General features: G+C 40.6%; 1 protein-coding gene across 4 annotated transcripts in view; it reads left to right on the plus strand.

The window, feature by feature from the left end:
- The window catches only part of acot7 (acyl-CoA thioesterase 7), a 53,345-nt gene extending 39,238 nt beyond the window's left edge, over nt 1-14,107 (plus strand). For all 4 annotated transcript variants that reach the window (XM_023427365.2, XM_023427366.2, XM_023427363.2 and 1 more), the window contains 2 exons: nt 3,585-3,769; nt 13,560-14,107. In XM_023427365.2, coding sequence (XP_023283133.1) covers nt 3,585-3,769; nt 13,560-13,658 — 284 coding nt within the window. In that variant the 3' untranslated portion in view covers nt 13,659-14,107. The remainder of the gene's footprint in view (nt 1-3,584; nt 3,770-13,559) is intronic.
- Nucleotides 14,108-18,792: the final 4,685 nt, after the last annotated feature.

The following is an 18,792-nucleotide window of genomic DNA, read 5'->3' on the forward strand; positions in this document are numbered from 1 at the left end:
CTGAAACACGTTAGAAAATGGCTGCACTCATGTCACAGCTTATGAATCACTTGTTTCTTGGTTTCTGTTCATGTTATTCGCCTTTACAATCAAATGTTGCCCCCCCCCCCAACTGAATCTGTGAAAAGCAAAGTAACCACAATGACATACCGAACAAAAACATGTATTATTTTGAACTGAGAATATAAGTCAGAGAGGTGTTGGCCATTGATGTAGCACAGTAATGTTCAGTCAGTGCTCTTTTATCCATTACAGCAAAATGCCCAGAGGTACAAAGACTGAGAAGAAAGGCATAAAACTTCAAAAGGTGAATGGCAGATGAAAGGAGATTTCGGCGAGAGAGAAAGAATCGCTAAAAGTGAGAGACAGCGTGAGAGAAATAAGAGAAACAGTGAAGCATACCTAATACTCACAATCATGTTCTTGTTTATTGATTTTAAGTTTAATTTTGATGATCCAGCAGGGTTTGTACAAACCTGACAGTGGATGGACAGAGACAGTAATCGGTTTTGTCTTCACAACTTGTGGAGCACCCATAGACTTCATATAAAGATGGATGTAGCCTCTGTGATGACAATCTTAGGTTTCTGAGGATCATTTTTTGTCAGGCTTGGGACACAAAGGTAGAACCCAAAAGCACGATCAGAGAGGCAGTTCACAATCAGGCAGTTTATTGTACAACTCAAAAAAAACCAATAAAAGCGTTCCAGAAACAGACTGGCAAGCCCAATGGAGACAGGCGATGAATCCAGTGGGGAAAAAGCAGAGACGTGGTCAGGCGGGCAGGGTCAAAACACAGGCAGGCAGGACAAGGCAAAGGTACCGACAGGGAACAGGCAGGTCTCGGGAAACGGGTCGCAAAAAAGGTCTCTCTCAAAGTAGCAGTCAGGAAAACGCTGGTAAGTCACTGACTAGGAAAGAAAACAAACTGGCAAAGTGAAAAGGGCCACACAGGGCATAAATACTGTGGGGATAACGAGACACAGGTGACACACATCAGGGAAAAAGCAGGTAGTCACCCAGGAGGAAGTAAAGACACAAGAGGGAAACTACCAAAATAAAACAGGAAATGACAGGACAGACATAAAACACTAAGGCCTGGGGACCGTTGTGACATTTTTGAGGATCAGAATGTGCTGCTCAGCCGTCACCATCTTGGCAGTGCCTGACTCCGCCCCTAACTCCCAGCTAATCCAGAAATGGGCAAAGAGGTTTCTGGCAAGCATACGCTCACCCACCTGTCACTCAAAGGGGCATGGCCTCAATTATACAGATGTAATGAAGGAGTTTATAGATTAGCTCTAGAGACCAGAACTGTTTTTTGTACCAGGCTTTAAACATTATTATTATTATTATTATTTCTACTGTAAAGTTGGACGTTTTAACATGGGAGTCTATGGGGACTGACTTGTTTTTGGAGCCAGCCTCTAGTGGCCATTAGAGGAACCGCAGATTTTGGCACTTGCTTCATCCGCTTGGGAGCACCCACTGACCCACAACCACAAATGGTTTAAATCATTTAAAAAAGTCATTAAGTATACTAATGGTAACTATGCTAAATAGTACTTCAAATCCAAATACAGAAGAATAGCCAATATTGATATGCCATTTTAGAAAAAAAAAAGAGCTTTGGAAATGCATAAAGTTGGAGAATTTATCTCAGACGACGATGTCTCACTTATTTAAAGATGTATCTTTACCACATTTTGAAATCCATATTGAATCAGGATCATGATAACCCCTTGTTTTTGCTTCAATCAAATAGTTCCTTGGGTGGAGTAAAAGATTGCCTGAATATGAGACAAGTTATCAAAAGTGAGGGCTGTGACCCCACCTGCATATTTCCTTGTTCTCCTCTTTTGTAGTCTTCTCTGGCCACTTCCTAATGGAAAATAAAATTCCAGGAAGCTCTGTGAATAGAGGAAAATGTAAAACAACAAACAAAATGCCAATTACGCATACCGTATTCCCTCCTGTCCAAAACAACCCAAACTCTAAAATAGCAAATCTATGCTATGGCTCAAAGGTATTGCAGTCCCATCTTAGTGCCTACAACATCAGGCCCCAGCATGGACTCTCCTCGCAGCAGATTATCAAACAGCTCCTCAGAGATGGGCCCCTGCCGGTTTTTCACATTGACTGACCTTCAGAGCTGCACAAGTCCAAGATCTACTTTATGCATGAATCAATTATTAATCGTAAAGGTCTTGGGGAAAAAAAAGCCTTATCAAGGTTAATTTTTTGTGTAATGTCATTGAGCAGAGCACGCTTCACTGAGCCTAATACACATTGCCGTAGCCAGGGTTTTAGAAATACACAGGCTTTTTAAGACTTATGGAGGGCAAAAATTGGATTACAATAGCATTTTTCCCAAGGACAGTCTTCAAACTCCTAGTGTCATGACTCTTCTGAAGAGTCGGCTGCATGAGTACGAGAGCTGGCCCAGCCGTGGTTTTCAGCACATATTCTGATAAAAGCCTTTTTCACTTTCCATGTACACATTTTATTATTTAAGACACTGACTGTTTTATAAGATCTCAGTCATATACTGGAGATCTGTCTCATACTGCAGGGATAACACCTTCTCTCGTCATCTCTATGGCAACAGCAGTAATAATACAGTACAGACACATGAAAGAGAATAAAGAAACATATCAGCAATGCCCAGTGCTTTTAGCTGATTATTTTCTCTCCAACTACCTGCCGTGACAAAGGGAGAGGAGGAATAATTTTTGATCAGTCAAACATGAGGTATATCAGATGAATCTCAGGTTGAAATCAAAAGAAAGGGAAGCAAATGTTCTGCAGCAGTGGGCATGATGTGTCCTCTATATGGTAATAAACATTCAACTCTTTAAAAGGGCTCTAACTAAAAACAGCTTTGACTTGTTTTCTACCTTTTCTGTTCGAATTTAGCACAAAAAAAGAACATGAACAACAAAAAGAATATGAAAAAAGGATTGATTGGCTGTAGTTCTGAAATTCTTCCAGCCAGAGATGTCACTCTACTCATTTTCTCAGAAACAGACTTCAAGAGGTTCCATGATGCAACAATGTGAAGTAGATTGCAAGAGCAGATGTAAAATTTTGCTCAATTGACTATATCAATTTATTATTAATTAATTATTTCATGTTTATTTGCTGTTCAGTAGAACTATACACGAAGGTCCTTAGTTTGATTTCAACTTATATTATTTCAAATGAATATTGTTGTGTCCACTCAGTTTTCAGGTGATTTAAAAGGTTTAGTAATTTTGGTGTGAGGTAATTACAATGCAACATTTCTATTTTTGGAAAAACCTGAGGACTCTATCACAACATCTTTTTTTTTTTATACTTTTAAAATTTCAAATATCAGCAAAATTCTCTATGCATGGCTTAAGGAGAGAAGTTTTGAATCAAACAAGAATTTTTCACTTGATCTTTTAATTAAATCAAGGTGAGAGGAGTCCGAGTTGTTCTCCTTTTTCTTTCCCAAGTGGAAATGTCTTTTATGGCAGCATCCTTACCTGTACTGAAAACACTGAAAACCAGTATACTGCTTTAATGTGGAACATGTTTTGGTATTTCTCTTTTCTCTTAAGGTTGTGTGGTGACAGTGACGGGGCGGCTCACGTTCGTCAGTAACAAGTCAATGGAAATTGAAGTGTTGGTAGATGCTTCCTCACTGATGGAGCCAGAAACAGGGAACTATCGTGCTGTGTCAGCCTTCTTCACCTTCATCTCCCTGGACAAGGACAACAAGCCTCTCCCTGTTCCTCCTCTTAAGGTTGGTACCTTCCTGTTTTCTGAAGTTCGTCCTTTTGTTAAAACCTGAATTTAGAATTAATTTGATCATTTTTTATGGTGACAAAAATGCAGTGTTTTTAGAGGCCATTAAAAATAAATTAAATATAAAAAAATTAGCAATGTAATGACAACTGCTTTATTTTGAATATCAACTAAATGCAATTCATTACTGACTAAATGTCATGTACACACACACACACACACACACTGAGGGCTTATTGCTAATATCTCCATGATATCCCTGGACCGCAGAGTCTGGCTGACTCAGCATTTATTGTTCGGATGTAAAGTGTGTGTGTGTGTGTTTACCTGCAGACAGAAGAGGGATGCCCGCTGTTTGAGCTTCCTCCTTAGTGCACGGTGGTTCAGATCCTATTTATATGCAAACACTGTTCTGTATACACAGGCCATCTGTTTAACTCAGCACATTTAAAATATTTTCTCGCTCCAATCACACACCCTGATTGTCTGTGTGATGAGCCATTAAAATCACATTCCAAGCCCTAAATAAAGGATTTAGTGGATTGCAAATCATTTTAACATTAACATTTATTGACCCAACAAGCCCTGGTCCGTTTGATCTCTTTGGACATGTCTTGCTCGGCTGAAATGTTCTTTTATTTGATTTGGCTTCTTAGAAACATGATTCATATCACAACATGGACTGAATCTGTTTTTCTGATTTGGTAATCCTGCATTAGCTTTGCTTACAAACCAACAGCAGGTCATTATTCTCTCAACTGCACATTTGTACAAAATTCACAGAGTTTGCACCTGGGTTAATCATTAAACTTTAACCAGAGTACTGAGTAAGTCAGGGGAATGCATTAAACGTGAAGACCAGTCAAGAACAAAGCTGTTTTCTGGGTTAACCTGCATATTTTCTCTTGCCTCAACCAAAACAATGAACCAAAGCCTGTAGAAAAATACAGTACGTCTGATACAAACGACTGTCTAACTCACCCTAAGGTCTTAAAAGGCATAACACCATGTCCTGCAGTGTTTCAAGTAACACAAGCGTGTAATAAGAAATTTGCGGGACAGAATCCAAGCTTGGCAGCATGGCTGAGAGTGAAGCGTGGAAAATGGTTGTTATAAGTGTGTTGTCATGCCAAGTGCTGCAGTGACCCCTCTTACCATAAACATTCTCACACACTTAAAGGTGCAGCATCAGCTTTTAACACCATGAGACGAGTGTTTGAGAAGAGAGTTCCCTGCTTGTGTCAGATAGAAATGTGCATCGAATCTGCGTCTATGCCGGTTGGCCTTCTCTAAAGTGCCCGTGAGTTTTCCCCCCATTTCCATTTCACAAAAGCCCCGCGTTTGGAACACCCATTGTCTGCCTCCCTCCATGAATTCATTACCTGGTTTTCCATCTCACACAAGCTGCTCATGGCTTTTGTTTCAATGGCAGGGAATTGCAGGGGATGATTAGAGTCATTGTAATTTTTCTGTTCACCTCAATTTTATGAAAAGAGAGGCTGAAAAAAAATCTCTTCTCGTGATGTTAATAATTCATCCTCAACACTATAAATGGAAATCTAAATGGAAATCTAAATGGGGCCCGGGCTGCCAGGGCTCAGATGTAGCATGCCAGATAAACAAGGGCGAGAATAAAGACATTTGTGTGTGTGCATGTGTGAGAGAGAGAGAAAATGCTGGACAGAGATACAATATAGATTATTGTGTGTCAGAGAAAGACAAGCAGAGCTCCTTCATATGTAGGTCTGCGGTGTGTGAGAGAGGGCTTTGCGTGTGGATGTGCACGTGCTCGAACAGATCACTGGGCACAAATGCGTGTGTTTATTTATATGAGCGAGAGGAGGATGACAAAGCTCAATCACAGCTTTTTCTTGCTTTATGAGTTCTTACTGAGGAACATGGGAACATGGGAGGAGATTGACTCAAAACGCGGGAGTGCATGTCCAAACTCTACTAATGACGGTAAACTTATTCATAGATGTCGGTCCCTCTGCGTATGAAACAGACGTGACACATGCAGGAAATAAGGTTTAACACGTCAATCCAATTAACACCTGGATTTCTCCTAACAGTGGAGATGAGACTGTGAGGGATGGAAACACAACGATGACATTAATTAGCCTCATAAGACAGATGATAGCGATTTGAACAACGTACGACAAACGTTTGGCCTCCCTGTACTGCAATTGTAATTTGAACTCGGCCTGTACCATCGTTTATTATTCTAGATAGTCCCATCAAATAACATTTGCACATGTGCACGTTGTGATAACAGAAGTTGTGGGCATGAATGACCAACAGCAATGCAGATGTATTTTCCACATGAATCTTGTAATCACTGCTGTCATCTGGCTTCCTTTACAATCATTTCTGTTTATTTTCTGTTTCTATCTATCAACAAAATTTCCCCAAAAATCCTCCTCCTCTGTATTAGCGTGACAAGAGTTTCACACTGATTTTTATTAGGGATTAAACAAAGGAGATATAATGTTAATAATGTTAATTAGTGAGCCTCACAGGTGCTGGTCATAGTCTTTATTCTAAGCTAAGATGACCAGCTGCTGGCGGTAGCTTCATATTTAGCATACAGAGTTATATTTATATTCTTGGCTTACTCTTGGCAAAGAAGTGAACATAAACATATTTCCAAAAATGCCAAACTTCCTTAAAGGAACATGCTAAGTTATCCTGTATAATATTAAAAAAATACATCTTCCTTCATACCGTTCCCGCTCCCTCATCCTCCTAAGCCAAAAACTCCCATCCCTCTCCCTCAGATTCTCTTTATCTGCTTATACTGAAAAACCCTGTTAGAAAACAAACAAGCCTTATGATGAAACAGACAGACCCGCTTATAGAACAAACAACCCATTTCTTCTGTGTATTCCGAGGGTTTAATCCTTGTCCAGGTTGAGGAGGGTTTTCAACATTCTGGAAGTTTCTCTGGAGCTCAGCCACGGTGACCATCAGCTTTGACTGGACGGCCAGCTCTAGCAAGAGTCCTGGTTGTTCCAAACTTCTGCCATTTAAGAATTATATACAAGAATTTATTTTTTTGCAGCCTTGCCCAGATCTGTGCCTCAACACGACCCTGTCTCTGAGCTCTGCATGGAGTCCCTTCACCTCGTGGTTTGATTTTTGCTCTCGTATGCACTGTCAGCTGTGCGACCTTATACAGACAGATGTGTCCAATCAACTGAATTTACCACAGTCTCCAATCACTGTAGAAAAGATCTCAAGGATGATCAAGAGAAATAGGAGGCACTTGAGCCACATTTCAAAGTGTCAGATGATGAACCTTCACTAATGAAATTCTCATGACATTGTGGCAGATTCGGCCCCAGTTGTGTTCTTTAAAAAGCCTGATCGAATGGGCAGCTTCTGCTATTTTTAACTGCAGGTACTTTTCCCCCATTCTCTCATCCTCCCTTTCTCTCGAGTGAGCCCGCTGAGTTTACTATTTTTAGATTTTCCTGTTTTAGCTCAGCAGGGAGTTAGGGACTGTGTGTGTGTGTGTGTGTGTGTGTGTGTGTATATGTGGGGGGTTGTAGATGAGCTGTCACTAAGGTTAACATACTGTGGGTAATGCTGAAGTGGGGAAAGAGGACAGCATGAGCAGAAAGGAGGATATCAAGGGGATGCTTCGCCTCTCAGTACCCTTGAAAAGTGCTGAAAACCTCCTCTGACCAGCAGGTATGTCTTGGTTGTATTTTGGATGATTTGAAAGGGGTAGCAGTTGCCTCAAGTTGAGAAAAACAGGCTTTTTTACCAGAAGGTCAGCACTTTGAAGCCAGTGCAAACTGATGATGGGGGAATGGGGTTATATTGTGGTTACACTGGGCAGAACCAAGTGTGGATGTGTGTTACGGTATGAATGAAAAGGAATTAACTGACAGTAGGACTGGTCTTTCTTACAGCTTTTTTCTCTTTATTCATCTCCATTCTTTGTTCCATCATATCTTTCCTTCCTGCCATCTTTTATTCCATCTCTCCCTTCATCCTTCTGCCTCTGCTCATCTTTCCTGCCTCCCTCACTTTCTAGCCCACCCTCTATTTCCATCCCCTCATTCACCCTCTTTTCCTCATCTCTCCATCTTTCCTTTTCCTCCATCTCGCTCCCTCTCCTCGCTGGCAGAAGGCTCAGCTGGCCTCCCTTGACACGAAAACAAGCCCGGTTGGCATGGCAACCTCCTCTAGTCCACATGAAGTGATGCACATTTATTTTTAGATGCCTCCCATTCAAGACAATCAGCAACGGGTTAACGGGTACACTCGTGCCAGGGTTGCAGATATTTCTGCCTCTGTGGTAACCCGAGGCATGACACGGAGAACACGCCCACATGTGTTCTCATGACACTGAAGTGCATGAGTCTGTAAAGGATGGCTAATTATGAATATTAGGAGTTATTCATTATACATTGTTCATGGATATACATAGATGCCTATACTGTTCCATATTCCAAACCAAAACTAAATGACATCCAACTCACACACATCCTGTTTTGTGGCACAATCCATTTGTGAGTGTCAATAGTACACATTCTTTACTTTTCTCCCTTTGACAGACAACACATGGGTCATTTATAACACAAAGTTACTTCTGAATTTCTTCAGTATTATTTGTAATTTGAAGCCTTCAAAAAAAAAAAAGTTACAAGAGTTTTTCCAGATAATGATGGAATCTGATCTAATGATGGGGGTCCATTCATCTCTGAAAATCAACTTGAAATTAGCTTGAGCTGGTGATTTAGTGAAGTGAATATCTTGTTTCCATTGTGCTCTAAGTTACCTGGCTGGTGCTGCAGATGAAAGCTCAGAATGACTCAGACTGAACAATCCACTTCTGGCGTATTGAGCTTCCTTTTTCTTTTCTTTCTTTTCATTTGAAAATACAATATGTTGTCAGAAAAAAATAAACAAACCTAGAGTACACCAATACACAATTAACAATGATAAAACACCAAACAACATTCTGGTAAACCACTAATAAACAACTGCCTATTGTAGCTGTATATATCATGTTACCATTTCATTCAGACACTATTAATCACGACTGAACAGTGACTGGGATCCAGGGACAGCCGTCCTTTACGAGTATCTGACAGGATTCATTTTATGTCAACAAATGAAACTCCTTTCAGAACTGTGTGAAATGTCATCCTATGTGAATGAATGTATCTCTCTCTCTCTGTATTTCACTCTCTCACACACAAACATGTACTGTAGGTTAGTATCCGGACAAATTAGTTTTTGAGTTTTTTGAGATGGTTGTTTAATGCTTAGTGCTACTTTTGAAGACACTGGCATTTGGCAGTGCCGCTGATGCCCCGTGCCCACTCTAATAACAGCTCGTGCCAACACAAAGGAACCCTTCTGGCATTTTGCTGGCAATGTCTGAGCGAGTCCCTTTTACAATCCTTGTCCCTGTTCCAAGTTTACACCATTTGGTCTGTTGCACACCATTCAACTGTCCACTTAACGGACGACCAACACGCCAGGTGAAACAGCTGTTTTTCTTGGCTCTTTGACCTGATTAGCCAAGGCTCTGAGGTCTGCCTGTGTCATGTTTCCTAGTGGAAGACATTCAGATTGATATTTCATATGCTCCAGTTATTACAGATGATCTTTGACTTATTTATTCATTTAATTATTATTTTTATATTCTAACAATTCGTTTTTTTAGCCATTGCAGTCCAGACTAAAATAGCTTAATAAGTAAAGATGGATTGCTGTGAAAATTTCAGACATTCAGATTATTATTATTATTTTTATTATTATTATTGTTGTTATAGTCGTCTTTGCCTTTAATTGACAGTAGTAGAAATACCAGCTGTGTCTGGTTTTGGGGGCAGCATCCTCAGGCTGCATTTGAAGACCAATTGCGTCACAGCGGTGTGACCAGGCTGTCCCATTTCGAAGGCTCCTTCAATTGCAGCCAACAGATGTGTCCTTAGTTTCCTGGGCAATGAAAGATCCTTCGCTGCCTGACCTAACCCAAGATTCATTGCACGCCAGTGATGTATCGCTTTTTAAAAAGAGAATAAGGCGGACTGCGCAACTACAAACAGAGGCCCAGGATAAATAGCAATAGACCAGACCCGTCTCGTTTTGGTTCGACCTCTGCAGCCTACGCAGTCTTCTGAGGCCACACCTTCGTAGACTGCGTCCACAAAAGGGTGCAGAGACAGAGGATGTGGGTGGGGGGGGGGGGGTCCTGCTGCCCACGAGTTGAACGATTGTCACTGTGATTATGTGGCATGCACCGTAATCATTAGGCTACCAATTTTGAAATGTTATATCTTTACTCCATCTAATAGTAATAAAATAATGTATGCCAGATTAAATATTTGAGTTACAGTAATGAGATCATTTCCAAATAAGTGTAATTTGACAGGAGAGGCTATTGCTCCCCCCACTCTCAGTCTGAGACAGTATGCCTGGTACAACATACTATGTTTTGATCTATAAGCCAAAACATGGTATCTGCTGTCTTGAATTAATGTAATTTTTACAAGTTGAGGCGAGTGCAGAATTTTCTTGCCTGAAATGTGATACACAGTTAAAGACTAAAGACACATAAAACAACAACTTTCTCTGCAAGGTTGATAGGTTCTGTATCAGAGAGTCACCAGTAGTAGTTGATGATCCTGCATAATCATAGTTATTAGACTGGAGCTTCTGTGGGAATACCAATTACATGGGGACACCAAAAGGACATTTTGAGCTTTGCATTATATTGTCTGACTGAGTTATGCAAATGAAATCTAAATCAGCATAAACATATGCATAAACATATGCTGATGTGCAGTCTAGCAGTAATGCATTCACAATATAAGCAGGACAAATAATGTGTACACATAGACATACACTTACAAAGTAATAGGAACATCAATATTAAGTGTTTGTAGATATTATAGCTGTGATGTTATGGTTCACTTACCTCAAAGAATATCATCTCCTGCTCCTGAAAAAGAGTCAAGAAGCCATTATAAACCTAAGCAATATTAACAAATGTAAGAAATAAATAAATGAAATAAAATTAAAAAGTAATTGGAACATTTGGGTCTTTTGTTTGGTTTGTTTGGTCAAGTGAGATAGGACAGAAAACCAGCAGGTGGAAATATCCTCTTGGAAACAGGTTCATTATTTTTGAGCCAATCACAAGAAACCCCACCAATACCCAGGACTGTAGGAGAGATTGCACATCAATAAAGTTTCAATTGTAGCATGATATAATTGGCTAAAAGGAGAGAAACTGAGAATCCAAGGTACAAACAGCCTGAAGACAAATAAAGCATCTTCCTAATGGCTGCACGTTCCTACCAGTATGACAGTAGACAGCATGTGCATTTGCTCATATGATGATTTGGGTAAATTCACGTCTGTGTGTGGACACCTGAATTTATCATCTGTCAACACATTATACCCAGACACTTGGGCTTTGCATCAGTGCTGCCCCATAAAGTTCGCATACACACACACACACACACACACACACACACACACACACACACACTCACACAGAGGAAACATGTTAAAATGTTCACTCTTTACAACAGCTATCTTTGGAACATTTTGTTGGCTTCTTATCTTACCCAGAGGCACCTTGTTTGAAATAGCTGTTTGTCTTTGGTGACTGCAGAGAAACACAACAGAACAATAATCATTCCAGCATTATTACTTTCCAGCACCATTTCTGTTTCATTTTGCTGTGGTTACATGGCCGTGGTCCCTTTATGGACGTGTAATAAAACCATTATAAGTCCGTGTTTTGCATTAAATGATGGCTGTCTTTGCTACATGCAGCACCTGTGTGACAGAAGAATTCTCTGGGCTTATTTTAATAATGCTGTAATGACCCACTCCCTGTGTATTCTGCTGCTTGCTGTCCAGTTTGAAATGTTAACTAATAGTCTAATATTTCTATCTAATTAATACACACTTTGAATGGATCAAGGTGGTGGAATATCCAGGGAGGCAGCCAGCTCGGAAAATATTATAATTGTAGAGTCCTTGTTTGTGTAGTTGCCTGCCTTCCAACATGGCCACAGGTAACCATTGGTAACCACTTTCAAAAGAAAAGGCTTGCTGTCTTTGCAGTTAAGAAGTAGGAAAAGCATGGATTACTGTTTCACTGTGACTTTTAACAATTGAAAGCAGCAGCAAGACATCATTTAAATATTTTAATGTATTTGTCATATATGAACAGATAATACTTTGAATGTAAAAACTGCTGCCCCCCCCCCAACAACACAAAGGAAACAAACTAGTATTTCTCATGGGGTGTGAAAGTCCTTTATTATTATTACACTGTTTATTTTTCAGCTTCATATATGAATTTGTTGTGTGACTGTTGATTGATTTGGAATGAAGAAATTCACTCCTTGAAAAACAGATTTTCTGAGCAGCATTTGTGCTTACGTAAATGTTTGGAAATACTGCACTGTGGTGAAACTTGCTCTCTCTCTCTCTCTCTCTCTCTCTCTCTCTTTTTATTTTTTTATTTTTTTTATTTTTTTGCTTTGAAAGTCAATGAACTGGAATGATCCATTACTCTCAGATGAATGGCAAAATGCAAAATTGACTGAGCAGTATGTTGACTGTTATATAACCAGCGTACAACACACCAATACTACAGCTGTAAACTCATGAACCTGCTCTACAGAGAAGATATTCCCATCGGTGTCGTGTTTGTAGCTCAGCGTCACTATTTTAATATTCTCATTACATTTGAGTTGTGACCCCTCTGCTTGTCCCTGGTATGATTTTTTTTGTCAGATCTGCTACCACCCTGCTCTGTCCATAACATTAAGGCGCCATCTGTCAGCTTTGCACCCAGAGTGGCAGGTGCTCTTGAATCTGCCACCCACCTGGTGTGTCACAGGAAAGTGCCTCCATCTGAACATGTCCTTAACGCCGGTATTCACTTTTACAGTATATTTTACATACAAACACTAACACAAACATATGTGTACATGCTCAGTCTCCTACTCCCTGAGAGTGAAGGAGAAAGGGAGAAAGAGAAGATGTGTTGTTCACAGGCTTGGGCGTGCTGCTCAGAATGAAAACACAAGTGTAAAAGTGATTCAGAGCAGCTGTAAATCCATGGGGGGCCTTCCCAGATTTCCTGCTTATGAAGGTGCTATCAATATCAGGAGGTATAATACAAATATATATTGTGTATTACATGCTAAGCCTGCCCGGAAATGTGCCTATAACACCCTGTTATGGAATTATAAGGAAGTACAATGCACTACAGTAGTACAGCTGAAAACATCAGGATTCATTCAGCTGGGGGTTGCAAATATCCACAGCTGCTTTTGTGGAAATCTGCAGATTAGTTTGAGTTACCTTGTTATGGACCAAAATGTTGGTCAAGAGAAAAAGCCACCAAAAAGTATAGGAGTTCCATGCAATCTGGTGAGTAGTTTTCCTGGTAAAGAATCTTCTATTATGATTGTCTAATATGTTGCTGAAATGCAGCTAAAGGAATTTCAGATGTGTCCTTCAAGTGTCCTGCAAATGAACTCATGTTGTTCTACTATATTTTAATGCCTTCCACTGCTTACTTTGCATACATATAAAGACAAGCCTCTCCCAGCCTCAGTCATTCATTCTGTACCAAGAAAATGAATGGCAATTACAACAGCACAGACTGGCAAATTAGATGCGAGCTTCATGCCCACGGTTAATATAATAACAGCCGGGGGAAACATTCCAGTGTGCAAGATGTGTCAGTGATGAATGTGTCTGAAAACCAATGTTTTGTCTTTTTGCTTGTTCCTCAGATTGAAGGAGAGGAGGAGCAGAGACGTTGTGAGGAGGGCAAAGCGCGTTACCTCCAGAATAAAGCAAAGAGACTCGCAGAGAAGGAGCGCCAGCAGTGATGCCGCTGCTCACCAGCATTTAATGCCTCCAACAACAGTATATCAGCCCCACACAACACACACACACACACACACACAGTATAAAGGAAGTGAAAACCCTCTCTCCTCTTCTGTAATTGTAGCCTCCTGTTAAACCTTAAACCTAAACCTGTGATTATTTTTTCCTGTGCTACACACCAAAGTGTCCACCTATGGTTGTATATGTATGTCATAGTAAGAGTACATAATTTTAATTTGGGGAGATTTTTTTTTGATGTATGAAGACTATTAATGATCACTGTCAGTGCAAAGTGAGAGTCTGACTGTATGTAGAAGTAAGAGTACTATTTTGTTCTAAGATTTTTAAGTATGAAGACTTGATGACTGTGTCAGTGCAAAGTGATAGTCGTAGCAGATGGAAAATGATGAATAAGAGAGTGAATAATAATGAATAAAAGATCTAAGCGTGAGTCTGGGGCTCTCGCCTCGTGTCCTTGATAGTTTGATGATGATGTCATTGTCTTGGGCATGCCTTGGCAGAGAGGGCACACACACTATCCATCTTTTCAGCACTGTGTCTTTCACAGAGAAATCAGGGGAGCTTAGGGGCTTTGACTCAACTTGCATCACTCCCACGCCCCCCCCCCCCCCCCCCCCCTCCTCTCCGCTCTTCCTCTGCCTGTCTGTCACACTCTAACTCCACCATTTGCTCTGCCTTACCGTGCCTTCCGTTCCTTCTCCTGGTTAGCGTCGTATCCTCATCCATCTCCATTCTCTTGTAATGTCACTTTCTCGCGTCTCTCGTTCCCTCCGTTTGTCCCTCAGTCTGCTCTATTCTCCTCCCTGCCTCCCTCTCTGTGTCAGCAGATGAGATGTCAGGACTCCTCACAGCCTGATAGGAACCAGAACTGCAAAAAAAAAAAAAGAATGTGTCTGGACATACATCTTTTTCTTCAGAAAGATCAGAAAAATGAATTGAGGTCAGCAGCAGTCAGTCTGAAATCAATATCGATATTGACAGGGACTGAAATGGCTGTGATTAATAACTTGCCATAAAAACTCCTGTTTAAATATTTAGCAGGACTGGTTGTTCATTTGCGCACTGGGAACACTCTTAGACTTGAATCTGATTTATCAGGAGGGGTAGTTACTCTTCCACCCTGTGCAACAGATGGCAAGGAACGAATGTGAGATCAAAACCAAAGAGAAATGACAAGATTAAAGCCCAGTGAGAGAGCTCTATGAAGAACAGAGCGCCACACAGGTCTAAACCTCAGTAAAATGCCTTTTTGTTTGGACATGTGTTCCTCCTCATGCTGTTTTTCTTACACAGATAAAAACTGATTTGTCATTGGATCTTGAAGGTTATTGTTTTTTGCCCGTCAGTCCCTCCAGCACAGTATGTGCGCTTTTCATTTCCCTTGTGAAAATAAAGTTAGGCTCAAGATGCACTGGGGGGATATATCTATTTTTAACCCCAGTGAAGTTGAGGCATCTGGTGGGAGAAGGAGAAGACAGGGAGACAGGATCCATCTTAGATGGCAGGATAAGACTTCTGGGAAATATGACCTTTAATGAAAAGCATTTGCCTGATCAGCACAGATGCTAGAGTGTTCCTGATATTAAAACATTCAAAAATTAGTGTCATTTCTTGTCATTCACAACAGTGTTCATTACTGTCTTCCGCCATTTCAGCTGGTAGCAGCTGCTGGCTTTTATATGTAGTGACACAATATGGTAACCATGGTTACTCATGTGGAGGAACAGAGTTGAAATAGAAGAGATGACATTATCAGAAATAGATGTTGTTCTTCCAGGTAGCAGCGAAGATGATGAAACCTGTTTTAAACTGCATCATTGAAGTCACATGTGTATAATCTTTACCCCTGCCACACATGCAGTATACAGTGTATTCAGTACACCTAGAAACAGCAGCCAATGGCACCAGAGGAAGCTGCATGTCAAACTGCTTTTTTTCCCACCAGACAATAATGAAATGAAGGCAAAAGCTGATCTCATATGTCCACTCATATCTTCACAGCTAAATTATGGGATAGCAGCCCACTCACTGCTCTGTCTCAGAGTAAAGAGACTGACGAGGCTACTTAGAAGATGGATGATCCCCTGGTACAGGAGAAAAACCATTAAGGACTCTGAAGGAAGGATAAATGATAAAGTGAGGCGGTGTTGAGAAAACTCTCTGCTTTCATTACCAAGTGACCCGCTTTGCAGCGTGCGCACAGCTCAGCGGCGACTCCATCGTCAGTCATTTTCTGACAGCAGGGGCTCTACTTCCATACATGAAATGAGACACAGAAACCTGAACCGTGTGCACATTATACTTCAAGGTCACGCGTCATAATAAGTCCGTCAATATTTGCGTGAGGCAACACCGCTGTTAGGTTTGTTGGCAGAAGTTTCAGATTTCCAAAATATCAGCGTCATATGGAGAACGGTTATCCAACTCAGTGTTTCCTTTTTGTTTGTAAAAGTGTTTTTCTTTGTTCTTCCTGGAACACCTTCACAGAGCAGAGATATGAGTCCTACATTCATCCCTCCTCTGTTCTCTGGGCTTGGAGCCAGCAGGGCTTTCCTTGCTGAGGAGTAGGTGACGGGCCGTACTTTGTCTGGCCTGGAACCTCCCTTTTTTTTTTTTTTTTTTTACAACCACAGGAGACCTTACTGGGAGTACTACTAAATTAGGCTACCTCTGACTGTCAGGCACACACACTCCTCCACACAGAGGGGTGGCAATCCTAAGAGGACATCAGCAGGACATTCAAAACAGTGTTAAGGAGTCACGAGCTGCTGTGTGTGTGTGTGTGTGTGTGTGTGTGTGTGTGTGCGCGTGTGTGTGTGTGATGTGATGTGTGATCATGGAGCTGACGGTGAGAGTGGAGGGCAGCCCGGTGCCAGCAGAGCCAGTGGGCGGGAATGCCTTCTGTTAGTTTTTACTTCCAGGTCACCTACCATCACACAGGAGAAGCTAGAGACGGACATTCTGCTTCTTTTAACAAACTCAAGCTTCCTGTCCACTTCTAATGATGGACTTAATAGTGCTAAAAAAAAAAAATACATCCATACGAGACTACACCATCATATTCACCAATACATTTCTGAATCTAAACAGTTTGTTACACAAGCTTTATCTAAAATGATTCAAGCTATTACCAGAAATATGTTTGATTTGCTCCTTGGATGCCAGTTAATTGATGCCTATTGCAATTCTGTAAATGGATTGCTAATTCTTTCACCCTCTGACCAATTTGCTGAAGAAGTCCTGACTCACATTACTTAATAATGAACATCATACAGTGTCTGAGATAAAGGTAGATTAGGACCAGCTCCTGCAGAGTCAGACACATTAAAATGTAACACTGCTGTTCACTGAAACGGTGCTCTGGACACATTTGTGAATCAAAGTGCATCATTTGCTTTAAAGTTGTTAGAAAATGTGAAATCATGAAGAGAAACTTTTTACTCTTTTCCCTTCACAGCCTCCCCCTCTTTTGCTCTTTCTCTCTCGCACACATTTCTAATGGCTGCAAGCACAACTTGCTTCTTCATCTTCTTTCCATCTTCTCAGGTTTTGTTGCATCAAAAGAGGATTTTCCTCAGCCCCTGTTGTATTTCAGAATTTTTTTTTGCACTTTACAGTGGAGTAAAACAAGGTAAGCAACATGACAACCAGACAGGTTTTCGACAAACCCCTACTTCATCCCTGTTATCTAAACCACACAAAAGTTAATGCACCAAAACAGTATACCTGCTCATTGCACACACACCTGCAAGCATTACCTATATAAAGTGTAACAGGTTTAAGTGTTATGGAAGATCTAATGGGGTTTGGGTAATACAGAAAACTTTATTCTCCTTTGTTTTCACATATGGAGGTAGGCCATCTAAATCTAAAAACACATCTTTCTTATGCAGTGTTTCCGTGGTATATATGGTTTAGAAAACAGGACTCAACTGTGAACTGTCTGAAGGTTTGTCTGGTTTCTGTTGGAATAGTTTCCTCTGTCTCAGCAACTAAGTTGGTAAGAAAAATGTCATACCTGAAGGTAAGATCGTTCAAAACAATATAATTTTAAATCTGATTTATAGATAATTTTGCGCTTTGGATTCCCTAACGTGTAGCAAGAACTCTCAACAGGTTCAAGTTTCATTTTACCATAGGAAGCAAAGTCCTCTTCCTCTGGCACTCATGTTTCCCTCTGAGGAAACAAGAATCTTTTGGGAAGTCTTTCCCTGCAGTACAATTCTCACTGGGCTTTTGTGCCAACTTTTAAAAAATCTTGCCCTTAAATATATGCAATTAAACTGGGCAAATAAGGCAAATGTACAGCATTTATTTAAATAAAATGCATCGTTTCAGCTGCAGTGCCATTATTCATTTGAATAACAAGAAGGGTGTAGACCTTGAGGCTGCAGTGTATCTTTAGGTGCTGTAAGTATTGATGGGATCAGCTGGGAAGCTCAGGGGAAATTTCCTCCCCTCCCTCAGTATCTGGAGGAGCTTCCTTTTTTTTTTTTTTTTTTTTTTTTAAAGCACTTCAGTGCTGAATAGCCTGGCTGTGTAGGCTACTGCACTGGCAGCTCCCAGGTGTGGTTGTGTGTATTCATTTTAATGAATGGGGAGCAAGGAGAGCGTGCACTACTCATCAGACCATCCACCAAATAAATGGAAATAAAAATAATCCTTATAATAGTGGCGAAAACCAAGGCGCCAGGGACCCCTCTGTGTCTCTCCTCTCATGTCAGGCCTATTAGTTTTCTCACTGGGTACAATCTAAGCCCTGAGGGAGGAACGCTGTTCTTACAGAAGTCATCCAGTCTTACATAACAAGTCGCCTAATGTCAATGAAAAAGGACAATTTAAAGGAGCATCAAAAACACGAGAAAATAATGTGCATTAATGCCATTGATACATATGTGGGCCGATGCAGTTGTCATCTTGAAAGTGTTTGGATAGTGAAAATAGATGCTATGGTAAAAAAATTGTTTCAGTTTAGAGACTTCTAGCGACCCGCATTAGTCACCTCTTATTTTATCTGGTTATCTCTTAGTCAAAGCCTAATGAAATCCCTTTTTAATAAACTCATTCAAATTAGACCTTTAAATGAAAAGTAGCCTACACCTTCGTGTTCATTTA

This window comes from Seriola lalandi, unplaced genomic scaffold (assembly GCF_002814215.2).
Source record: "Seriola lalandi dorsalis isolate HSWRI2012SDOR001 ecotype SW California unplaced genomic scaffold, Sedor1 jcf7180002054861, whole genome shotgun sequence".
NCBI lineage: Eukaryota > Metazoa > Chordata > Actinopteri > Carangiformes > Carangidae > Seriola > Seriola lalandi.